Source organism: Ostrea edulis, chromosome 6, assembly GCF_947568905.1.
Source record: "Ostrea edulis chromosome 6, xbOstEdul1.1, whole genome shotgun sequence".
NCBI classification, from domain to species: Eukaryota; Metazoa; Mollusca; class Bivalvia; order Ostreida; family Ostreidae; genus Ostrea; species Ostrea edulis.
Window position 1 is genome coordinate 92,030,580 of NC_079169.1, and position 26,535 is coordinate 92,057,114.

Sequence of the window (26,535 nt, forward strand, 5' to 3'; positions counted from 1 at the left end):
GGGGTTCTGGTGCAAAGTCGGGGCTGACCACATAGCTATTCAATGTTTCTTCCATCCAAAAGTAAAATTCTTATATTTAAACACAAACCTAATTCAAACATCCGAAGGTTGTTACATGATACTCAGGTGACCTATAAGGCCCCTGGGCCTCTTGTTTTCTGAGAAATGACAAACAAGTTTTTGTCAACAGAAGTGCATCATTTAATGCCAGATGGATATCAATCTGTGCTTATTTCATAGACGAATTTCAGTTTAAGCTTAAAATTAATTTCAAACACAGAAAGATACCAACTTTCTTCAAGATTTACGCCCGTAAGAACTCGAGATAATAGGAAAACCATATCTATTTTCTTCACATGGCATTTTCTCAAAATAAAACATTCAGGGTGTGCCAATTTTTGAGGGGCGGGCAGGGATAATAATCTATCAATTAAGTTGAATTGGCCTAATAATTGAACATTTTTAAAGTCTTCTTAATAACTGCCAGTCCTATTCTTTTCAAATTTGGTATGAAACATCTTTGGGACAAGGGACAAAGGGGGCATAATTTGTCTAGAACTGTATTTTATTCCATTGTGAATCACTAGAACTGGAATTTGTTCTACTTAATCACTAGAACTGGATTTTGTTCTATTGAATCACTAGAACTAGGTTTTGTTCCATTGTGAATTACTAGAACTGGATTTTGTTCTACTGAATCACTAGAACTAGGTTTTGTTCCATTGTGAATTACTAGAACTGGATTTTGTTCTATTGAATCACTAGAACTAGGTTTTGTTCCATTGTGAATTACTAGAACTGGATTTTGTATTATTGAATCACTAGAACTAGGTTTTGTTCCATTGTGAATTACAGTCAACTCTCGATAAACCGCCACCTTTTGTTCTTATGAAATTATGGCATTATAACGAATTTGGCGATGAATTGAATCACTGCCATCTTGAAAAAATAGAGTTACCGTTCTTTTATATGCAAGTTATCTTTCCTCTATTTACAATACTTATGTAAGTGAGCAATCCTTTGCTGCTAAGATGTTGCCCACTGTCCTTCTTTTTATATAGACTTTCCCCATAAAACAGAAAAATGATTTGCAATATCCTGATGGGTACATTTTTGATGATGTCCTTGGTACGTAATGATTTGCTTTTTCTCATCGAAATTGAACAGGACCCTCTTTCGTGGCGAAGCCATAGCTAAATTGAAATGTGTTTCTTTTCTTAAACAACTTGAGTATTGTTCATCTCGAGTATTGTTCTTGTTTATTCAATACAACAATTACTGGGATCCTTCTGTCCAGGTGTACGCCCGAGATTGATAATGACCAATTTACTGCTTCACTGACCACGTGCACCCATGGCGGTTTATCGAGATAATTAACACGTTGAAATAGACTTTTGTAATGAAAACACCGCGGCAAATGGCGATAACGAATTTGGCGTTTTAACGAGAGTTTTAAGTAACAGGAAAAATGTTCCTAGAAAAATGCGGCGTTATAACGAAAATGGCGATGAATTGAGTGGCGATAATTCGAGAGTTACCTGTACTAAAATTGAGTTTTGTTCTACTGAATTACTAGAATTGGGTTTTGTTCCATTGTGAATTACTAGAACTGGGTTTTGTTCCATTGTGAATTACTAGAACTGGGTTTTGTTCCATTGTGACCACTAGTCTAGAACTGAATTTGCAAGAACTGGATTTTGTTCTATTTTGAATCACGGTGCCATATATTTAAAGAGACTGGTTCATGTTTTTTTTAAAGAATTTTTTATGTTACACATAAAACTATAATTCATTGATTTTAATATTGACAACCTAAATTTGGACCTTCTGAATGTAAAAATTAAAGAGCAATATTTTAGCCTTAACTCTGCTGTTATGTGAACGCAGACTGGAGTCTTTTCATGTTTACAAACAAACCAGTGAAATGTTTATTTTGTAATTTATGCATCTTAATTTTGTACAATCACAAATTTGACTTTTAAATGACACATTTTACCTACAGAATACTTTACATGTGATAGGAACTTGGATCGATATTCATGTGTTTTTAAAACTTGGTAAACATTTTAGTCAATGACATACACCAATTTGTTTACGAAACAAATAATAAGCTCTTTATAATGAGCTTCTGTCATAATAAATCTGGATTTTTTCTGAATCATTTTCAACACATTAGACAGATTTTGATTATGAAAAGTGAAAAACAAAATTTTGGATGAAATTTTAAAATGTACATATTTTTTTATGGAAAATATAGCATGTTGCATTTTTATCTCCTAGAAAGATATTTCAAAGGGCATGGGCCTTATTTTGCTCCACTAAAATGCAGAAATTGAAGGGAAATAAATCTTTTCAACACTTTAAATTCTTATACAACAAAATTAAAAATACATTCACTACCAATATCACAGTATTTCTTGTGATGTCAGAAATGAAGCATTTTACTGTTGTCTATCTTTATTTCCCCTACCAAATCACATCATTTTAAAGTGTTTCTCCCCCCCCCCCCCCCCCAAAAAAAAAACTGTAGAGCGACTTGGTGGACACAAGTTTTATTTTTACCGATGAGGTACCAATGAAAGATGTGAATGTAGTAACAATATGAATCTTTTACATAAAAATGTGCGCTAGCTATTAAAAAAAAAAATTAGGAAAAGTACAAAAAATCTTAGAATTTCCAACAATTTCTTTAAATTCTTATTATAAGAAAGTTGTGCACACATGCCCTTTCATAAAAATGAAATGAACGGAGGTTTTTAAGAATTGATAGTCATCATTGGACCCAATATATCATATATAAATTTTACAGTTATTACGTATGACACCTCTTGAAAACATCCATTAAATTCACATGTGTCAGTTTTTCTGTTTCAAAATTATCTATACCTGAGTATAGTGTTTTTGTGCAGCAGCTTTTGAATGTGTATTGAAATTAGTGCCCTTCTATACTTATATCCCACCCCCAATGTATGGGGTTATTGGAGTTACATGTACTATCTGCCCTGTTAAAACAGTTCTAGTTTTCTGATTTTATGTTGACTTCTTAAACAACCTTTGCTGCATCTTGATGAGGGTAATAAAGATCAGCATTTTTTCAACCTCAATATCTCGAAGCCTTGGATATTTCGAATTTTGTTCTCGGCACCATCATGTTCAAGATAACAAAGTTTGACTGTATTTACATTCAGAGCATCGAAAATTTACAAAAGTAGATGCAACATCAGCATTGTGAATTGATATTTTATAACAACATGCAAGTTACAGACAAAGTGGTCCCCTGCATGCCATTACAAATAATGCTCTGACGTGGTTTTCAGCCCATGCTGTTCATGATGTATATCATCTGTGGGAGTTCATACGAGACCTTTTACACGACCCTAAGTACTGTCCTCGGATAATTCGCTGGGAAAATGCTGTTGATGGGGTATTCCGGGTTGTGGACTCTGCCGAGGTTGCGAGTCTCTGGGGCAAAACGAAGAAATCGACCAAAATGACCTATGAATATATGAGTCGCTCACTCAGGTAAGAAAAGATCAAGCATTTCACTCAGCTTAAACTGTTTTGAAACTTTCTGGTACTCTCTTCCATACATTTTTCAATTTGCAATTGAGCATTGAAGTTTAACATGGCTCTCTGGATATTCATAGTTGTTCAAATGTATGCAGCTGCATGCAGCCAGAGAGTTTTTGGTTAGTTGTGTCTTTAATGGAAACAATTAAATCCCTAGGTACTGTAGGACTCTGGGCTACTTTGCTGATCTACCCAAAAATGCAGGCTATCCCAAGAAGCTGTGCTTCAAATTTGGTCCCAAGGCCCATGGCTGGCATCCCCGGACTGAACACAAGCAACAGGAAATAGAACCGCCAGCGCCACCTAGCTGGATCACCATGAAAACTTCCCAAAAGGATGACGAACCAATGAATCTTGTTACACGCAAACCTAGTGACCCTAGTGGGTCTGGAAGCACCCCGAGTTCTCATGAGAATGTTGTTTCCCATAATGTGACTGAGCATTTAAGAATTGTGGGTGAACATTTTGCTGCTGCTGCAGCATCGATAGAAAGTCGAGCTAAACAGCAGCAGCCGTCCACGTCGGATGACTCAGATTCAAACAAAACTTGATCTTTGCTTTAGAATTTATGGTACATGTATTCAACATAGGAAATTGCGAGTTTATGTATCATATCTTCACATATTATTCATCACTATCCTCCTATTGGTTTCATGTATGTTGCAGGTCACATAATCATTTTTTGTATATTTTTTGGGAGAAGTTGCAAATATTTTGCAAATTTATATGAGAAAATGGTTTAATATCTTATTTTACACTAATTACCTCATTCTTACACATAAACAATTGTTCATTAAATGAAAAATTGCCATTGATTTCTATGCCTTTTCACAGTGAAGGTTCTAGAATATGTAAACCTTGATTGTATATATATTACTATGTCACATAAAAATGTGTATTCATTTCCTGTTCATAGATCCATAAGACTGATATTGCTTTGAAATAGTTCAGGGAAATGTTCAGATGTCAAAGAAAGATTAACCAAATGTTGAAATTTTAGGTATGATGTATGCATAAGCTCTATGTTTTCAAAGAAAATTCTTTTTGCCAAAGAGTCTATTTTACACATTTCAGATTTCTACACATTTATTGTTGAGGCATTTGTCAATATTATGGAGATAGTTGTCGAGGTTGTCAAAGAATTATTTACAAAAATCAATTTGACTATCAGCTGAGTTCTTAATAATGTCATGTATGAATTTTTTTTATGTTGTGTGTATTTTAATTGGAATTTCATTTCTGTAAGTTTTGCAACAGTTTCGAAATTTGAGTTGTCTACCTTTGCTGTGTATATTAAATTCCTGTGCCAGTTGTCATCCTTGCACAGTGCATGGGCATTCTTCTTCTGTATTTGAAGGGGGTTGTAAATTTTGATGTTATGCAATATTTTCATCATAAAATTATTTTAAAAACAAAAACAACTCCCAGCACTGAAATCTGATAAACAGATGAATTTTATGTTTAAACATTATCTCTGCTGTCAACAATTTGTTGATTTATTGTACTTTAATTAAGATCTTAAGAATGAAGGCTGAAATAGAATGGGTATAAACGGATTTTAAAGGTATCTTGCTACACTGTATTTTACTTGTGAAAAAAAAAAAGAATTCATAAATATGCATCAGATTGATTTCTCATACAAGTTTTGTTTTCATTGGGAAAAAGTTTTAAAATGTATTTTAGTTTGATGCGTGAAAGACAGTGGAATCCATTTTAATTAATTTGTTGGGAAACAATGTTTGTGGGTAAGCAAAATTTTGCTGGTTCAAGGGGACCTAATTCCATGGGTAAGCAACACGATATCACTAGGGAAGATTACTCTACTTGGTTTAAAAAAATGTTTGAGGACACGTAAATTCGTGGGTAAGAGTGACCCACGAAATCCACGAACAGCAATCCCCCACGAACAATGATGATTTCACAGTAGATGTGAATAAGGATGTATGTATGACATTCTTTGTATTCAGAGTTTTAATTTTATGCTACATTTAACAAGAGTAAGTGGTTTTATTTTTTTTAAAGCCACATTTAAACTTACCTTGTCTAATTTTTCCATTAATTGAATTTTATAATATGCCTATACTTGTTCACCATGGTGTTTTATAAAACTGATGAGGTATTACTTTCTTTATGTATTGTTGAAATTGTTTTTTCTCTCAAGATTTTACTTGAACTGCTGATCAATAAAATGCAAATGATAATGCAAATTGTTGAAAGCAGTATTCGCGTATTGGTCTAGGGAAGTTTCAAGTGCTTTAAAAGTAGAATAGAATTTTGTCTGAAAGTTCCTACCGGATGCATTTTTTCATCCATGTGAGGTGGGTTTTTTTTTTTAAAATGAAGATGGGCATTTTGTTTAAACTACCAGATTCTTTTCCTATTTATTGAAATGTGCTAGTATTCAGAGTGAGACAGTGGGCATTAATTTCTCTGTTAGGTCAGACAGCTAGATGTGAGGTACGCGAACATTCCATCTCCTTAATTTGTTTGTGCTGTGATGAAATTTTTGTTTGTTTGATATTATTTGTATATGGATATATTTCTAAAATTTTTAGTTCTTTTGAAGAATAATGGATTCAACTTTGCAAGGTGTAATGAAAGTAAATACTTTTTTTTCTACTTTCAATATTAATAATGGATTTAGTTTCTTTTTTGGGGGCCTCCGTGGCCAAGTGGTTAGAGCATTGCGCTCAAAATCACATGGCCTCTCACCTCTGTTGGCGCGGGTTGGAATCCCGCTCGCGCCGGTAAGTGAGAAAGTTTACCAGTTTACTTTTGGAAGGTCGGTGGTCTCTTCCCAGGTACATTGCACCTGGGTTATCTCTTCCACCAATAAAAACTGGGCGCCACCATATAACTGAAAAATTGTTGAGTGTGGCAGAAAACATCAAAACAAACAAAAACAAACAAGTTTCTTTTTTGAAAATAACTGAGAAAACGGTATTGCTTTAATGTCAAAAAATTGTACCCCAAGTTTATATAGTCAAAGTTTCAATTTTAAAAGAATACTTTTGCTGAGCTGTGAAATAATTTTGAGCTTTGTTTATTACTGTTTTTATTTATGTGGATGTTATGTACGCTAAGATACTAATTTCTTGCATATTCTCTGTATATTTAGTGCTTACTTACAAATAAAGTCTATTTTTAAAAGCAATTTCATGTGTTGGTATGTAAACAAAACCATGTATAATTTCCAAAACCAGCACTGCCAAGCTAATTGTCCTTTTATTGAGTTGACCGGAAAAGTTTCCGCTGTAAATGATTTTCCTTGATTTGAGTTGAAGCGTTTGTATAGTGTAGTATTAATTCACAGGTCATGAAGAAGTTTAACCGGTGCATATATCTCTAGCATGGCTATCATTACATCATGTATCTGTACGTGTAAAGCAGATGGGGAAATGACATTGATTTTTCCCCCAAATCAAGGCTGTGGATGAAGTGCAGTCGAGATCTGTGCACTTGCGATAGATGAACATGATGCTAAAATGAGCATTGGATGTGAAGAGAGAAGTTGTTTTTTCCTTTCCGGAATTTGACACAATCGAGTTTTGTTAGGCATGGAGAATTGTATAATTTTAATTGCAGAAGTGCCAGGTGGGCGTATAGAATATCAATGTTGGTCTCGAGATACGAGTTTTTGGAGAAAAATCCTACTTTTTAACATATCTTCTTTTTTTTTTTTATAACAACTTAAAATATATTATGGAGAAATAACACAGCAGAGAAATTTGATGTAAGTGAAGTGGAAGATACATGTATGTACATGTAAAATCATATTTTGAAATTGAAAACTTTCAAATTTATCTTACTTAGTAAAATAACTAATACCTAAACATGGGTAGTGTTTGCTCATTTGCCAATCGTTCGGCATTAGATGTGAGAGTCGCGGGTCTTTCAGATTTGACCTTTAAATAACAGGGATCCCATGCTGCGTTGGTACGTTGAAGAACCCATGCGTGCTGCTATGGTCCTGAGCGCAAAGCATAGGTCTAAAATTACGGCTGGTGACGTCTCAATATAAGTGAAGGTAAAACAAAGAATCAGCAAATGTCTGAAGTGGTTTTATTTAGACATATCAAGATTAGAGATGTCATTAATGTCTCTATCTGATCAACGTATATATAGATTTGCGAAAACATTACGATGCAAGTTTTATTTGAGCAACACAATTATATGACATTTTCTGAGTTTCAAGTGATAATGATGTAATATAATTACATATTCTTGGTATGAGGTATGCCAGTAATCAAATATGTTGTAATTATATCAATTTGTATTGAAAGAAGTGATATGATTGGTGTACATTGTATTAAGAAGTGATATGATTGGTGTACATTGTATTAAGAAGTGATATGATTGGTGTACATTGTATTAAGAAGTGATATGATTGGTGTACATTGTATTTGGTCATGTGACTGGGCAAGATAAACACCTTATTTTCCTTGGATAAAAATAAAAGATATCACACCTCTGTGGACCCCTTCCATCACATCCCGTTTGATTCATCATTGTAGAACACAATGACCCTAGTAGAAGTCTATAAAAATGAGTGAATTAAGTTTTATTCCTCCTTCAAAGGTATATCCTTTCGGTTTTCTTCAGGGAGGCATGGGTTTTCCAGGGTGATTAAAGCTTGCTAATATATATCATTTCATTGTAATTTTTGATACATTTGGTCACGATATCAAATCCTATAGTAAATCATCTCCTGGATCGCTTACCTAGTATTTTCTTGTGTCTTTTAAAGATGTGAAAATGCATGAGGGTATGAACTGCTGCGCTTCATGTCTGCATACTTAGTGAAGCTAGTTATATTTCTTTTAGTATGTATTTACATTCTTCTTTCATTTCTGTTTTACTACTCGGACATCAAAGCAGACATGTATATTAACACTCATGGCTATCATGACAATTTGTAAAGATACATGTATCAAAGGCACACACACTGGAAATATAAATCTTTGAAAGTGAAGGGGAAACAAGTCAATGAAAAAAAAATTCTTAGGTAAAAATAGAAATGAGACGAAATTCACATTATTTCTTTACAGCCCAGTTTTCCCACGATAAGTATCAGCTCTGGGAGTTTATTCGGGACCTCCTCCACGACCCCAAGTATAACCCCTCCATTATCCAATGGGAGAACATCATGGACGGGGTGTTTCGGATCGTGGACTCAGCAGAGGTCGCTAGACTGTGGGGAAGAACGAAGAAATTTACCAAAATGACCTACGATCACATGGGAAGAGCGTTTAGGTTAGTAACAGCATTACTTCATGTGTATATGTAAATAACTGAAAACGTCACAGAAGAACCTTCAGGAAATCTGTTGTGACCTTCATCTTCTCACCTTTAATATAGAAGTGTCTTTCTCTGACCAATACTGAAACGTATCGACATTTGTTGACAGATTTTGTAGGTCGCCTGAGTCATTCAGGTGATCAAAAGGCTATTGTTTTCAGTTGTTGTGCGTCGGTCGTAAACTTTTAGCTCACCTGAACCGATGGCTCATGTGGGCTTTTCCGGCGTCTGTTGTTAATTTTTCACATTTTCATCTTTTTCTTCTCCATAACCACTAGGCCAATTCCAAACAAACTTGGGACAAATCATCCTTTGATGAAGGGGATTCAAATTTGTTGAAATGAAGTATCATGCCCCTTGAAAGGGGAGATAATCAAGAAAGATAAAAACTAGAGTGGGGTCATTTAAAAATCTTCTCAAGAACCACTGGTAGGGTGGAAAAATATCTTAAAATCTTTTCAAGAGCCACTTCGCCAGAAAAGTTGAAATCTACTTGAAAGCTTCCTGACATAGACTAGATTTTAAATTTGTTAAAATCATGGCCCTCAGGGGTAGGTAGGGGCCACAATAGAGGATCAAAGTTTAACATTCAAATATATAGGGAAAATCTTTATAAACCGTCTACTCAAGAACCACTAGGCCAGAAAAGTTGAAATATACGTGTACACGAAGCTTCCTGACATAGAGTAAATTGAAGTTTGCTCAAATCATGGTCCCCGAGAGTAGGATGGGGCCACAATAGGGGTGTCAAAGTTCTATATAGAAATGAAAGGTGAAGATAACGAACAGTGATCAATCTCATAACTTCTATAAGCAATACAAAATAGATAGTTGGGGAAACACGGACCCCTGGACACACGAGAGGTGGGATCAGGTGTCTAGGAGGAGTAATCATCTCCTGTCGACCGGTCAAACCCGCCGTGAGCCCTATATCCTGATCAGGTAAACGGAGTTATCTGTAGTCAAAATCAGTGTGCCAAGAATGGCCTAATATACTGAAAATCAGTTTAAACAAATTCTTTTCAAAAGTAACAGGGCAACATTAAATCAAATACATATGTTCCCAAATCATGTGTATTCAAGGTTTTTTGTGCCCCTGCAACTATAGTTGAGGGCATATTTTGTCCTGTCTTTAACTTTAACCTTTCTCGTAAGTTTTTATTGGTAAGTGAGAGGGCTTTTAAATTTCATATTCACATTCCTTATGACATTATCTTTTTTTTTGAAACCAATAGTTTTAATCTTGTGACCATGGAGTTTGACCTACCTTTAAAAAAAACTTACCTATTCAATATTTCCTGCACTATTTAAGGTACATGTTGGTTGTATGTTATTTAACGTCCCACTCGGGAAAATTTCACTCATATGGAGACCATTGCCGGTGAAGGGCTGCTCGCACTTATGATCTTGGGGCAGTGGGGTATCTTCACCTGCTCTGACACGGAGCCTCGGTTTTTGCGGTCGCATCCGAAGGATTGCCCCATTTAGTCGCCTCTTAGGACAAGCAAGGGGTACTGAGGACCTTTTATGAACTGGATCCCCATAGGATGGTAGAATCATGTACATAGATTTCTTAGTGCAAGTCCTTTCATTTCATAACATGATCTTTTCGGTTGTGTGTAGTTTGGGGAACTTTGGCCTACTTTTAAAGAACATAACCCATTTAATATCTCTTGAACTATTTAAGGAAGGGCTCTCATATTTTGTATATAGATTCTTTATGGCAAGACTGTGATACTACAGTATTTGACTTTGTACTCTTGACCTTGGAGTATGACCTACTTTCAAAAAATCTGATCTTTTCATTATCTCCAGAACTATTTAAGGTTTAACTTTTATATTTCTTATTGCAAGACCTTTCATATCATATCGTCAAAAAAACTCTTTTAAAGGGGACTTTAGGTTTTCACTCCGTCATAAATTGCTTTTATTTGACGGGGTCTGTTTTTTCTTGTGCATTAACTGTTGATATATGGTTCTGAACACGGTATATCATGCAGATGACTTGTGACCGGTAGAGGAGGGGGCCTCCGTGACCGTTAGAGCATTGCGCTCAACACCACACGACTCTCACCTCTGGTCGGCGCAGGTTCGAATCCCGCCCGCGCCGGTGAGAAAGTTTCCCAGTTTACTTTCGGAAGGTCGGTAGTCTCTTCCCAGGTACATTGTATCTGGGTTCTCTTTTCCACCTATAAAAACTGGGCGCCACTATATAACTGAAAAATTGTTGAGTGTGGCGGAAAACAGCAAAACAAACAAACAAGCCGGTAGAGGACATGTATATTGTTATGCAATACTTAAAGAATGCTTGTTAAAAGGCTGCAATAAAAAACAAAGATTAAAGTTCCTGTTTACATAGTACATGTACTTTAATGGTACATGTATATGGCTCAACGCTTTCTAGTTAGGAAATGATGAAGGCTCTGTGAAAGTAAACATAAAGTGCCCAGCAAAGCTTGAAATTGTTAAGGACAGATATATTAACAATGAGAAGTGGGATATAGGAATTGTCAAAGGTTAGATGACAAAACTAATGCAGTAAACGGTTGCATTTTTCTATTTAAACTGTCGTATATTGCAACACATGATGGGGGAGGGAGGTAATTTCTTGGGTCTTAATTTGTGATGTTTCTGTTTCCTTTTCAGATACAGCAAGACAATGGGTTATTTCGCAGAATTGCCAAAGGGGGCAGGATATCCAAAGAAGCTCTGCTTTAAGTTTGGACCAAAGGCTCACAACTGGTTACCCTTTCCAAATATGGAAAGTCCGTTGAACCTTGTGCTAAAACCAAAGACCGAGAGCAAACGGAAATCTACGGAAAAACGATCCAACGATTCTGTCCACGAGAAATCCAGTGGCTTTATTAAAGTTGATGAAAACAAACCCGAAAAGTTTCCTCAGAAAACCAGCAGGAAGTCTGGTGAGCGGTCCATGTCGGGAATGTTTTCAGGCAAACACCGTTATGGTGGTAAACCTTTGGATTATGGATCACGTGATCCCATATATAATGTACCGTCTGGTAACGATGGGAAACTGTTCTCATCAGAACGGCAATTAGATGTTCCTTATAACATTCCAAGCATTATAGAAAAATCGGAAGAAGCGTCCACTGATTATTTGGAAGGACCAAACTTCAGGGACCAATACAAAGACAGACGACATTCTGTGGAGGAAGCGGGTCAGGAATCCGATAGGTTGCTGCTATTAGCCCGAGCTTCTGTAGCAGAGTCAACAGCTACGTCACCGCGGACGTCATCAGAGAAACAGGGCACGCTAGATTATAAAGACCAAACTTAATAATAGCTTTATTGATTACTTTAAATTATTTGTAGATCTCTGATTTTTTTTACTACATTCTGTTTGGGTATTTCTTACATGTCTTCGTTGTTTTGAATAACTTGTAGATTTTGTGATTAGATAGACTGTTTGGTTTTGCGTGATGTTTCCGGGTTTTATGATTTTTTAAGATTTTGATATATGTTTAATAAGCTGCGGACCAGTGTGTGATATGATTATAGTTAATTATTCAGAGTTTTCTATTACATGTACCTTAGTTATACTGTCTACATTCCTTGAGTGCTTGCGTTAGAAATTATTGTTCCTTTGAGTTTTCTGTTTATAAGAAAGTATTAACGATGTAGGAACGTAACAATTTTCTCATAGAGAGAAACAATTAAAACGTTATACAAGATTATGCTTTGTTTTGTATCAAATGATGCCGGTCTCGGAATTATTGCTCTTGAAAGGACGTCTGCTACCTAGATAAAAGCAGTCAGCTCCTTGTTGAGGCAGTGATAAGAAGAAAAACGACCTTCCTTAACTTTTGGCTTTGCAGTACTGATTATTTATCGTTGTCAAAAAGACTTCGATTTTGCTCATTAGCATGCACCAATACTGCCAGCCTATTGGTGCTGCAGGATGTCGGGAAAGTGAGCGTCACTTGTGACGCTTCCGCTCTGATTCAGAGGGCAATATGAGTATTATACACCGACTCGCGATGCATGTCTCACTGTTAACTGATTTTCAGAGCGTATCGTACAATACTAAAGTGATGAAGTGGACGTTCAGATAAGTCGTTATTGAACATGCTCCGGAATAGGACCGCTTCCCTTCATATTTTGACCATTGATGATATCAACTACAATTTGGTCAAAGATTTTTGGTGGAACATAGCGTTTTGTTTATTATGTCTCGTTTTCGGAATTGTTGGGAATTCGATAGTGATCCTGGTGTATCACACGAAGTTAAAGTCAAAGATAGAAGAGAGATTCTTTATTCCAATCTTAGCTTTCCTTGATCTCCTAGCTTGTGTCATGGTGTCCGCGGTGATGCTTGCAAAATCATTTTATCCAGTAAAGTTTCAGAACGAATACACGTGTAAAACTTTAACCTATTTCGGATTCTCCACGTCTTCCATGGCCCTCTTCATGCTGGCGATTATTGCATTCCACAGGTTTCAGAAGATCGTTCGGCCTTTCGGATACCAGATGAGTCTCAGGGCCAAACAATACACTATTCTCACCGTTGGAATCATATCATATATACTGTTCTCACCCGTGTTCTACGTGTATGGAATCCGAGAAGTCCAAAACCCCGTGACGAATATTACGTATTCTACTTGTTCAGCCCCCAGTAAAGGCACGTCGAGACGATCCATGTTCGTGTTTCAGGGTATATTAATTTGTATTTATTTGATATCGATAGTATCCATGGCCATCATGTATTTTTTTGTGGCTAGGACTTTACGGGCGAGGATACGAGCATCCCGGAAACGTAAAGAAATTCACAGTTCTCAAACTCTGAACAGTGCAGTGATCGTTCGAATGAATGGGTGTGCCAAAACAAATGGTTCTGAAGCCATATCTAAAGAACAACAGATACAGGAGCTGATAAAGACGCCATCAATATCAGAAACGAACGATACACTTCAACTCCGGCGCAAGAGCGGCCACAAACGAAAGGGCCATTTCTCTTTGTACAGGTACTCCTATATATTCATGATCATTACCATTAAAGCTATATTGTCTTACGTCATTCCTTGGATTTTGGTGATTGTGAAGTCTAACGACAAAAGTCCATGGACGGAGCTAAATCAACGCCTCTTTATTCTACGTTATCTTTACATACTTAGTCACATCACAAACCCATTTATATATGGACTGTTGGATAAAACATTCCGTAAGCAACTGAAAATGGCTTTGTATGAAGGTCGTTCCCAACAGTATATCATGAATGGTAGTGGAAGCAACTGAAACTGTCGATGACATACGGAGATATGCGAGAGCGCCACTGTGTAGTTGCTTTAAACTTCAGGGTTGTTGGCATGTTCCTCTGAGAGAGAGCGTATTGAAGATTTCTGGTACAGCAGCAGACTCCTGCCCTTAGGCTTGCCAAAAAATAAAATGAACCTCCATCTTCCTTTTCTTCTGTACCATGTGTTCTGCATCACATGGTACGCACTGTACCATTCGAAATTCCCTTGTGTTTTGAACATCCATGTAAGAGAAAAATATCAGAATTCCACAGAAATTTTAAATTTATTAAGTACGGCATGTTAAACTAGTTTCATCAAAAAGGCAAGATTGTAAAAGATGGTATTTTCTACAACATCCTAAAGGAAATCATTTGAATTCCGTGTAATGTCATGGTTCTAATTTACGGTGCATTTCTGGAAGATATTCAAAGAAAATACAAATTTTTAAATCTAGGAACACGACTGGCCTTAAAACCGATTTTTCATTTAAAAGGAGGTGGTGGAGTGCAGTAAAGGACAATGACCGAACTACGAACGGAAGTCCTTAATTGATTTCAGTCATGATCGTATTGTTGATCTCTTGACAAGACAAAAGAAGAGACACTGAATTTCCCCCAAGAAACCTCGCCTTTTATCTTCTAGTGTACATCTTTTCTGGTTGCCTTCCGAATTTCAGCATTCGTTGTATTATTGATTGTAATTTCTAAAGGAACAACTTATCTTAAAGTTGTGACAGGTTTGAGTAACTGTAGTGTATGAAGTACTAACGGATGTAACCCAATAAAACACTTACACGGACTGGTGTTCTTTGTATTTTTTCTCTCTCCCTGCGATAATGATATCGTTTACGTAAGATGTAATAAGATATCCGTTATTTTTACAGGGGAGGGGGGTTTTACATAGTGCGAGTGCCAGAGACTCGTACCTGCTAATTAATTAATGAAGCCTTATCTTCCTTCTCTTCAGTACCATGTGTTAACATGCATCACATGTTCCATCCGAAATTCCGTAATTCTCCCTTGTATTTTGAACATGCATGTGCGTTCCATGACTAAATAGGAAACATGCATTATAAGTGCCTGTTTGTTCAGTGAAAACAAAGATATGATATACTAACAACAAAAATTGAACAAACACAAGGGGAATTTTTAATTCTCGTGAATATAAATATTCTTATAGTAGAAAAAATTGATTGTTTGATGGCGATCAACAAACCAGGGTCCGGAGGGTCATTGTCATTCTCTCCCTCTCTGAAGGTCAAGGATATGGGTGTGTTCTGTGTTGACTAGAATACCACTATAGACAATGACTTTTGAAGACGTTATTTCTTACACAGAAACTTAATGTTTTTAATCGATCTACTGATTTATAGTAAAGTGTTTAGCTATTGCTCAACCAACGTTCAATACATCGGACCAACAACTAGCTGCAGAACTGTAGCTCTCTGAAAAAATATTTTGACGCAACAGAGAACCAACAACTGGACCTTTGTCAGGCCGACCAGAATATCAAATTTTACGTTTATGTCAGGTAATTCTTTTCCAAATTCCAATGTTGTACCTGGCAGTCAGTTGGGCTCGATCGCCAGTGGCCAGATAGATTACTTAGTCATTGAATCCAGGAGGCCTGAGTTCGAATGATCTCGGTCTGGTTTGTTGTATTTTCTTTCTGTTACGTTTATAGCTGTAAACCAGTCCCTGACTGCAGCCTCTGTGTATCCTATTCTAATATAGAGAATAGATAAACAAGAGGCCCATGGACCTGAGTAACATAATGTAGCGGTAAGCCGAATTCGATCGCGGGTGGCCAGATAGCTCAGTCACCTGATTAGAGTTCAGGGGGCCCGGTTCGAATCCCGGTCTGGTCCGTTGCATTTTCTCCCTTTCTGTTACAATACAAACAACACTTATATGTATAGACAGCTCAATCAAACAAGCATATCAAAAATAAGTTATCCTTAGATTTCCAGATTAAAGTTTTAGTTCACCTGAACTGAAAGCTGAAGTGAGCTTTTTTGATCACCCGTTGTCCGTCGTCCGTCTGTCTGTGTTTCCGCCTGTCTGTAAACGACTTATTCTCCAGAACAACATGACTAATTTTAACCACACTTGGCAAAAAGCATCCTTGGGCAAAGGGGATTCAAGTTTGTGCAAATAAAGGGCAACGCCCTTCTCCAGGGGGAGATAATCACGAAAATGCAAAAATAGGGTGGGGTCTTTTAAAAACCTTCTCAAAAACCACCGGGCCAGGAAAGTAATTCACATTTACATGATGGCTTCCTGACATAATACAGATTCAATTTTGTACAAACCATAGCTACCGGGGTAAAATGGGACCACAAAAGGGGTATCAAATTTTTACATGCGAGTATATAGGGAAAATCTTCTCAAGAACGACTGAGCCAGAAAAGTTTACATTTACAGGAAAGCTTTCTGACATATAGTGCAGATTCAAGTTTGTTAAAATCACACACACCCGGGGGGTGGCACAATAGGGGATCAAAGTTTTACATGTGAATATATAGGGAAAATCTTTAAATATCTTCTTCCCAAGAGCCACAGGGTCAGAAAAGTTCTCATTTATATGAAGGCTTCCTTTGAAAATACAGATTCAAGCTTGTTCAAATCATGGCCCCCTTGGGGTAGGATGGGGCCGCAATAGGGGATCAAAGTTTTACATACAAATATATAGGAAAATCTTTAAAAATCTTCTGAAAAATCATTGGGCCAGAAAAGTTTACATTTACATGAAAGCTTCCTGACATAGTGCAGATTCAATTTTAATGGAACTTGAAATTTGACCTACTTTTAAGTAAACGTAAACTGTCAAATATCGTCAGAATTATTATTATTAAATTTTTAAAAAGAGATATCTCTTTAACCTAAAAAGATATCTCTTTAGATTTTCCCCCCGGTGATCATAATGACTTCTCCCTGTTGCATTGTCATTGAAATGATGTAACCCTATTTTTTAACCAAGCAAAATACTTCTAGTGTTTAAATGGCGGGAAAGGTTGAAGAGGTGGTTGGGGTAACATTATCAAGTTGCCGAGAGGCGAAATCTAGTCTAGCACGCATATTTCATCAATTTATTGTGTTCGTTTTTTGCTACCTGTATACATTTCACATGCGGTAAAATCAAAATTGCAGCCATCAGGGTGTTGCTAAAACGCGGAACGGAACGAAATTTAAGAATGAGAATGATTAGTGTAGATAAGATAACGGTAAAAATCGGGGGGGGGGGGGGGGGGGGGGGGGGGGGGGGGTTCATTTTGATTAAAATCAACAATTTGGGAATTGTTTACAAGCGATCAAACAACTTTATCTTAAAATTTTACATCATAAATTGATTAAGCGAATTTAGTTAAACGTTAGTATAAGAATTTACAAAGCATTTTACGAGAATTTTGAAATTTCGGCATTGACAGAGGTGTTAGCGAGCAGTGACACCTATGGGTAAAAAATGAAAAGAACACACGTGGTTTATACCCCCCTCCCCGTGGTAAAACGTCATTAACGCACATGTACATGTATTTACACATAATACCGTGTATGTGCATGTGTGTACTTACAACAGGAGGTGTGATATGTATAAAACAATAATAATTCATTATCTTATTTAGTTATCGCAGTTATGGAATGATATACCAGAAATTTTAAAATATTACCCAACATTGGAAACTTTTAAATCCGCTAATCTTAGAAATTTTTTCCATTCGGGAAATTAAAACCATATAGATTTGTTTTTGATTATTCTCAGTTTTATTTTTGTTTGTTTATTTATTCATTTTGTTTTATTTTCAGTTTTAAATATGTAAATAGCATACATGTATGTATACAACATACCTTCATATACTATTTTATATTGTATCTGTATAAAACTGCTGTCTGTATATATGTTTTCAGCACCACAATGTAAACTAGTTTTAAACTAATTGTGCTATCCTGTTTAAATAAAGGACATTATTATCATTATCTTATTTAGTCAACAAATTAAACATCTTGTGTTTGATTTATTATTTTTTAACTAACAGGAGACTTAGTAATCGCAGCACTCCAATCCTAAATAGGAAGGACTTCTGGCAGTTAATTTCTAAACTAAATACTTGTATAGCTTAACATTTGGATTAATTCAGTTCCATTCAAGCATAAATTCTGTGCTAGCTTTTTAGTTATTTCATATATTATTAAATAAATCTGTTAATTCCTCTTACTATTGGTCGTAAACTTCACCCTAGTTACCATTGGTTTTGTTTCAATCTTACTTTCGCGCTGTATCTCTTCAGTTTCAACACTAATCCGCAGGATGTCGGTAAATGTACGAACTTTCACATAGATTCATCCCAAATGAGGCAAAACTTTTTTCTACACCGGACCCGTGCGCTTTAAAATTTGATGTGATACATAAATGTATATTGTACCAGGTGTAGAACTAAATTCAAATTCAGTTATCTTATAAATATGTAGTTCGATTAAAAGCACGTTCGATTTAAAAAGGCTATGTTTGGGGAAAATTGTTCAAAAAATTATTTTATCTTTTACAATGTTGTTTTCGGGGGGTGTACATTTTATTCATTGGAGGGGCTCTTAAAATCGTTTCTTACGATACCAGCCAGAATAAAGTCATAGGATTTGAAAGGGGGTTCAATTATAATTCAAGTCTTTTTCAGTATGTTATCTTATTCATTTTTTTTCTTCATTTGTGAAACAACGTACTATCAAGCGCCTGTTGGTACATTCATCCACAAAATACACCGTGTAAAAATACATACACTTTGTAATAATGCATTAGTATGAGGTATCAATATGAAATGGTGAATTATGAAGATGTTCTCTCTGTAATTTCTGCATTCCTTGTTCATAATAAGCCTTTTGATTTTGCAAAATCCTGAACTCTTCATAACAGTATTGCATAATATATTTTCCGTTTTCCGTTCCGTTTACCGTTCCGCGTTTTAGCAACACGCCAGCCAATCATGGTTAGGGAGAATTCCTTAAGTATTCAAACTAATAAAAATATTGAAAAGAGATATCTCTTTCTCTTTGAGAGATATCTCTTTTTCAACGATTAAAGAGATATCTCTTATACTTTGAGAGATATCTCTCTAGGAATCTTAGAGAGATATCTCTTTAAGTGAAGGAGATATCTCTTAAAGTAAAGAGATATCTTTCAGAGTAAAAGAGATATCTCTTTCAGAGTAAAAGAGATATGTTTTTAAGTGAAAGATATATCTCTCTAATTGAGAGAGATATATCTTAAAGTATAAGAGATATCTCTCTAAGTGAAAGAGATATCTTTTAAACTGAAAGAGATATCTCTTAAAGTGAAAGAGATATCTCTCTAAGTGAAAGAGATATCTCGTTTTGAGAGAGATATATCTTAAGGTTAAGAGATATCTCTCATTTTAAAGAGATATCTCTTAAAATAAGAGATATCTCTTTAATTTAAAGAGATATCTTATTTTTCGAATAAATATTAAAAGGGCTTGCCATACATACGCTTTATCCACAGATTAATAAAATGATTAATATTGTGCCAGATAACGTTGAAATTGGTGTATGATTGTGACGTCCTTAAATGAAAACAATAAACCGATTACTTCAAACGTTCAGTTCATAGAATTGATATAGAGACCTTGAAATTGGCAGACAGTGGTGTCCCATTTTTGTAGACTGACTGAAAATGCACATCATCTTGACTTTCATTATTCTTGTGACGTTATAAGCGTGTAACACCAGTACCGTGCGCTTAGTCTATATATATTTTTTATGACGAGACCTTGTGATACAATCGTATTTGATCCTGTGACCGTGACCTAAGTACTGTCTTTAAAAACCTGACCCAATCATTATTTCCTGAACTATTTAAAGTAAAGTTATTATATTTTGTATATGGATTCTTTATTGCAAGACCTTGAATATACTTCAGTGTTTGACCTTGTGATCTTGACCTTGAAGTGTGACATATTTTTGAAAATCTTACCTATTCGAATATTTGCTGAACTATTTAAGATAGAGCTTTCATATTCTGTATATGATCTATGACCTTGTGACCAAGTGACCTTGATCTTATCCAGAACAGGAAGATCATGTTAGTCATATTTGTGTTGAGGCATTTCTGTGTTACATGTATGTGACTATGTTGTGATCCTTTGGGGCTAGGTTGGGGCCACAATATGGGGTCAAAAATTTTTCTAGGAATAAAGATTGATAAAAAATATTCTAAAAATCATAACAGTTTGTTGTGTATTGCTGTTTGACCTAGATAATTCTAGAAAGTGATGTTTATTTCATTGTCTGACTGAGATTGTTCTAGAGCCTCACGCTATTTTTAGTAGAAAGATTACGTAATGGTTGCATCATGGTTTTCATGATTGTACTAGAAAATTCATTCCTATAATAAATATACTGAAATTCTTCTGATTAAAAAGAGCTCTGGTTAGACACTTTACATGATTTTTGGATTATTATACTCTGAACTACGATTTTGGATTATTATTTTTGTGTGTGTAGATTCTATTTGAATTCATTGTTCAACAACCGTTAATTAGAATTTGCTATTGTCACAATTTTTCTATCAATTATTAATTGTAAATAAATCTTATTATGTGTTTATTTGCCTTTTGTTAGTAATGTATGCTGCGATATATTGATAAGGGTTTGTTCTGACTCATATCAAGTTGAACAATGGTAGGGCCAAGGTGACTCAGGTAAGCGATGTTGTCCATAGGCCTCTTGTTTCAATATCCAAGAGTAAAAGAACATTATAAAAGATTCATCTGCTATATTTTCAAAACATATATATGAATTCCGCTTCCTTAAGCATCAGTAACTAGTCAAGGTGTCATGAATTCCACAATTTGGTAGCAGTCTTCACGCTCTTCATTTCCATGCATAGAATATTTTGTCACAATGCGCTAAAAAAGATTTCACTAATTAAAATACATTGTATATCATCACATTTACCTACAGTTGTATTATCTCTGCCCTAGAACATTAGCCCTGACGCAGGTGTAAGGAATTTCACGACTTTGGCAGAGGGCTACATGCTCTTCATAACCATGCACACAATATTTTTTAACAATTAACATAAATTAAAAAAAAAACCAGGCAATTTTCAAAGATTAGATGCATTTTTGGAATATAACCATGTGGGACCCATCCTAAATCCTGAACCCCTGGATCTGGGGTGTGGAAGTTTTGATAGACAGCTGCATAGCTTTCATAACCATGTAAACAGTAGATTACTCTGTTACCAGATGAAGATAAACGGCTCACGGCGGATGTGACCGGTCAACGGTCAACAGAGGATGCTTACTCCCCCTAGGCACTTGATTCCACCTCTTGTATGTCAAGAGGTCCATGTGACATGCCTTCACAAATACGAAGACAGAAGACATGCAGTAATACGAAAACCTACAACCCCTCCTCCAGTACAGAGAAAAACCTACAACCCCTCCTCCAGTACAGAGAAAAACCTACAACCCCTCCTCCAGTACAGAGAAAAACCTACAACCCCTCCTCCAGTACAGAGAAAAACCTACAACCCCTCCTCCAGTACAGAGAAAAACCTACAACCCCTCCTTCAGTACAGAGAAAAACCTCAAAATGACAGGGTCCTGCTAGTCACTGCTTACCACCCCGCCCTGAAATACCTCAACAGGATTATGAGAAAACATCTGCCCATTCTGTATGCCAACAAACGAATGGCTGATGTTTTCATGGACTCCAATGACATCCTTCAGACGTCCGAGAAACCTGAAGGACATGGCAGTAAGGACTAGACTGGATTATAGGGTTATTGAACTTATATGGGTGAATATTGGCACGAGTTGGGGGGGGGGGGGTGGGGACATTACGGAATAAACTGCGGTGCGAATAACATGATTATGCCACATTTTGCTTAAGTAAATATCAAATACCCGCTCTGTCAGATTCGGAGGACCGTCGTCTGCCATCTTGGCTTGTTTACGTCGTTACGAGAACGTCAATATTGAACGCTCATATTCGGAATGTTTCGGGCGCATACAATTTACGCAATGCAAAGTTAGCGTTCAATAGATTCTCAGGATATTGAACGCTAACATTCTCTAGATTTTCCGCAGATTTTATATTGGACTATTTATTAGCTATATAATAATATAGGGTTATTGAACTTATATTGGTGAATATTGGCACGAGTTGGCTGTGAAAATGCACGAGCTTGCGAGTGCATTTTGACAGCCAACGAGTGCCAATATTCACCTATATAAGTTCAATAACCCTTTTATTATATAGCTAAAGTATTTAGTTGTTAAATTATATCCCTTTTAACTCAAACTACTCCAAAATAGACGAGAATTCATCAATATTGGCAGTGTGCAATAACAGCATGCATTTCTTAACTGTTCAATATTTAATCCGTCATTAATGCATGAAGCAAACTGATTTTGTAAATGGGGACATCATAATTTATGTACAGTAAAACATTTTGCTTAAGTAAATATCAAATACCGGCTCTGTCAGATTCGGAGGACCGTCGTCTGCCATTTTGGCTTGTTTACGTCGTTACGGTAACGTCAATATTGAACTCTCATACTCGGAATGTTTCGGGCGCATACAATTTACGCAATGCAAAGTTAGCGTTCAATAAATTCTCAGGATATTGAACGCTAACATTCTCTAGATTTTACGCAGATTTTATATTAGACTATTTATTAGCTATATAATAAAACCCTTTACTCAATGAGGGTCTAAAACATATTTAGGTCTCAGATAAATTATACTAAAATGAAATTTATTTCTAATTCTAGGATGCTTATTCTTAGTTTCATGAGTTGGTCCACTTTGTTTACTTTCGTTTATCTTTTCGACTCCATGCATATACAGCTATACATAAATATGCAAAACCACACACACACACACTCTTTAATATATTTTCCTGTACAAACATTATATTTACACATATACAAAGTACATACATGCATGCAGTATAAAGCATACAGACTGTCCGTAGCAGGAAATAGATGTGGAACGGAAGTATGAAAGGCAATATAAAATCGTAACGCAGTTTAACCATGAAAATAAAGCCGGAGGAAACGGGAAGTTTTTAACAAGAGTCACACTCACAGAAATTCCTATATTCATCTGAAGGATTATTCTGAAGTTTGGCTCTTGCATCTTAAGGATTTGTTGCTCTCAGCTTGACCCTTGAATTGTGTATTTTCTCTTAAAGTAGTAATTGCATATGTATGTATTAAACGTGAAATAAGACATTTGTTTATAGGTGTGTTTGAATGTAAATAAAATATTTTTATATGTAAATGAATGTTGCAGATATACCGGTAATGGCTTTTTATTGTCCAGCATTTTAAAGACTAAAGTAGCCATATATATTAATTTACTGATTTTTTTTTTTTTAAGAAGCCTGATTTTACTAACACGTTATCATACATACTGCGAAGATCGACATAAATCAAACAAAGCGCCCTATTCTGAATTTCCTCAAATTTCTCCACAAATTCGCCAAATTACAGGACAATGATTAAAGTTACTCATCATGGTAAAAGAAATACGAATGCATTGGTTAATTTAATGCAGTTAGGCGAAGTGTTTTCGTATAAGTTTCATTAAATATATCCTGATCACAGGCACCAAAAGCGATATATTGATAATCAATACGTTGTTTTTATCATGTTCTTCACGTTAACATTTTATTACAAATCGCCCCTACTGATCATGACGTCACCTAAATGTCTAATGTGAAGTGATCAATAACATCGCAACCAGACCCGGCCCTGGAGCCAGAATTCTACCATATGACGTCACGTGTCCACCGGATATACGACTGGAAGGTTGTTTGTTTCATGGGAACGAATTATATTTCGTGTGAAAGAATTTTGAAAAAATCTCACCCACCTCTCCTAAACCAGCCACCGTACACGTCACCAGCTGTTGGTAAAATACCACAAATTTAGACGTATGTTTGGTACTCAAGACCGTAGCAATGAAGGTTCTTTAACGCGCCAACGCCTTCCGTGACATGAAACCTCCGTTTGTAAGGTCATATATCCGAAAGACACATGATTCTCACTTCTAAATGCCGAACGTTTGGTGGAGGAGCAATCAATCCCTATATTTACATCTTAGAGTTGACTCTGGTCTACCGCGACCAGGCCAAGACTGGGATGTGGAAGGGGAATAACACCCACCCCCATGCCTTTGTGAAACAAAATTTCATAGCGACATTTTTTGGTGGAAAACTCGAAGAACATGTTCATGCTAAAGTTTGTTTCACGGAGGTAGTTTTTCGGGGATACCCCTGTACTTTAATGCTAAAAATCACAAGAAGTGCTTATTGTCTGATTTAAACTCTTAAATTCTTTTGGCTAATTCTTGTTAATTCACGTCTTTAAATTTATTTTATGAATTCCTTTCAATATTTAAAGGAAGGATGCGAATAGGTGAAAAATGCTATAACTCAGAAAATATCAAGTTAAATTTTTAATGTATCTTGAAAATTAAGCTGTATTGTCATTCCCGCACAGTGAACTTCCTGTGTACAGTTGTAACTGTCCATTGAACAAATGTTTTAATGTTTCTAATTGATTAATTTTGATCCGTTCAATTTTGTGTATTAAAGGAAGTGAGTGCATCATGTCGTGGAGTAAGGGAACGGATCTAAATTCAACCACCTACTGTATTACTTAACACTGATCGACCCTTTAGAAAAGAAGGATAGCTTGCATGCAGATCTATGCAGTCAAGTTTAAAAATCACAAAATACTATGGCATAAGTTTAAAAATCAGAAAATGCTATGGCATAAGTTTAAAAAATCACAAAATACTATGGCATAGGTTTAAAAATCAGAAAATACTATGACATAAGTTTAAAAAATCAGAAAATACTATGGCATAAGTTTAAAAATCAGAAAATGATATGGCATAAGTTTAAAACTCAGAAAATATAATGGCATAAGTTTAAAAATCAGAAAATATAATGGCATAAGTTTAAAAATCAGAAAATATAATGGCATAAGTCAATACATTTTAACAAATATTCACATAATGAGCCTCGTTTATAGATGTAGTCTCTATCCTTCTACACAATACATTGCAGCAGCTGTTACTTTTAACACACTACTGATAATATAGGTGCGTCATCTTGTGTCTCTTTATGTACTTCATATTGTCCAAAGTAGAACTCATTAGTCACAACTCCATATTTCTATGTACAGTGTACACGTACAGGAGTGTCACCAATACCACGTTGTAAAACACGGGCACCTGTCTCTGTGTATATAAAAATAACGTACATGTATGTTTTATAGTAATGGACAAATATCTCTTTACTATATCATATGTATAACGACATTGGGGGAAAGGGGGTGGGGTGTTGAAGCCCACAAGAAAGGGGGTGTCAACTGCATGACCGACAAGTGCAATCCATTATGCCCTCCTGTTAAATTTTTTTCTGAAGAACAAGCATACATGTACGTAATATTAATCTATACTATGAAGTTTTATTTACCCCACATAAGTACAATACATTTGGGGTGTTACCATTGATACTTTAGTCCTGTCTCCGATCTTCTAGAAACATCGAGTTTAAAGTACAAAATACATTCTATTTGAAGTATTGGTATTGTTTCTTATAAACATTGAGTTTAAAGTACAAAATACATTCTATTTGAAGTATTGGTATTGTTTCTTATAAACATTGAGTTTAAAGTACAAAATACATTCTATTTGAAGTATTGGTATTGTTTCTTATAAACATTGAGTTAAAAGTACAAAATACATTCTATTTGAAGTATTGGTACCGTTTCTTATAAACGTGGAGGCTGAAGTACAAATACAACTGTACATTCTGTTTGAAGTATTGGTACTGTAGAAGCATGGGTGTAGAGTGTTTTATACTGTAAATATCCCAAGTAATAAAAGATACCAAAAAAAAAAAAAAGACTTGTAATTCCCTTTTTAAATTTTGGAACGCATGGTAATGAAATCTGTGCATCTACTTCACGACCTACGCTTGGCAAAGTAAGTAGTTGAGTTGCTGTGATAGTACAATGTATATTGCAATATTAGCAGCCATTAGATGACTACAGTTTCAATATGAAAACATATCGTATTGTGGTATATAAATTAACATCAATAATTTAAATTTAAATTTCACTGAATATGTCTTGAGACACGCGATATGAACTTTCACATCATCTGACACAGTATAATCAGAGTTAAAAAATTCAAATATCATTTTTTTTTCTGGGCATCATCCAGCGCAGGTTTGAGTCAACAAGTTCAGGCATACTATAAAACCTGGCCTGGCCCCATTGGCCTGGCCTCAAAATTGGCCTGGCCCCAATTTTGGCCTCTAATTATGCTCCATCCCAAATTTTGGCCTGGTCTCAAAAGTTGGCCTGGCCTCAAAT

The 26,535-nt window shown here is 35.7% G+C and overlaps 2 protein-coding genes across 4 annotated transcripts in view; both read left to right on the top strand.

Annotated features, from left to right (window-relative positions):
• The window catches only part of LOC125683605 (protein glass-like), a 39,548-nt gene extending 24,624 nt beyond the window's left edge, over positions 1 to 14,924 (top strand). For 2 of the 3 annotated variants that reach the window (XM_048924935.2, XM_048924936.2), the window contains exons 5-6: positions 8,619 to 8,823; positions 11,515 to 14,924. In XM_048924935.2, coding sequence (XP_048780892.2) covers positions 8,619 to 8,823; positions 11,515 to 12,166 — 857 coding nt within the window. In that variant the 3' untranslated portion in view covers positions 12,167 to 14,924. Of the gene's footprint in view, positions 1 to 3,317; positions 3,523 to 3,727; positions 6,731 to 8,618; positions 8,824 to 11,514 lie in introns of those variants that run through there. The other variant, XM_048924937.2, reaches the window with a different exon arrangement.
• Positions 12,955 to 14,924, top strand: LOC125683606 (bombesin receptor subtype-3-like). The gene is made up of 2 exons (XM_048924940.2): positions 12,955 to 13,850; positions 14,617 to 14,924. The coding sequence occupies exons 1-2, from the start codon at positions 12,955 to 12,957 to the stop codon at positions 14,669 to 14,671; spliced, it is 951 nt and encodes a 316-aa protein (XP_048780897.2). The 3' UTR covers positions 14,672 to 14,924.
• Positions 14,925 to 26,535: the final 11,611 nt, after the last annotated feature.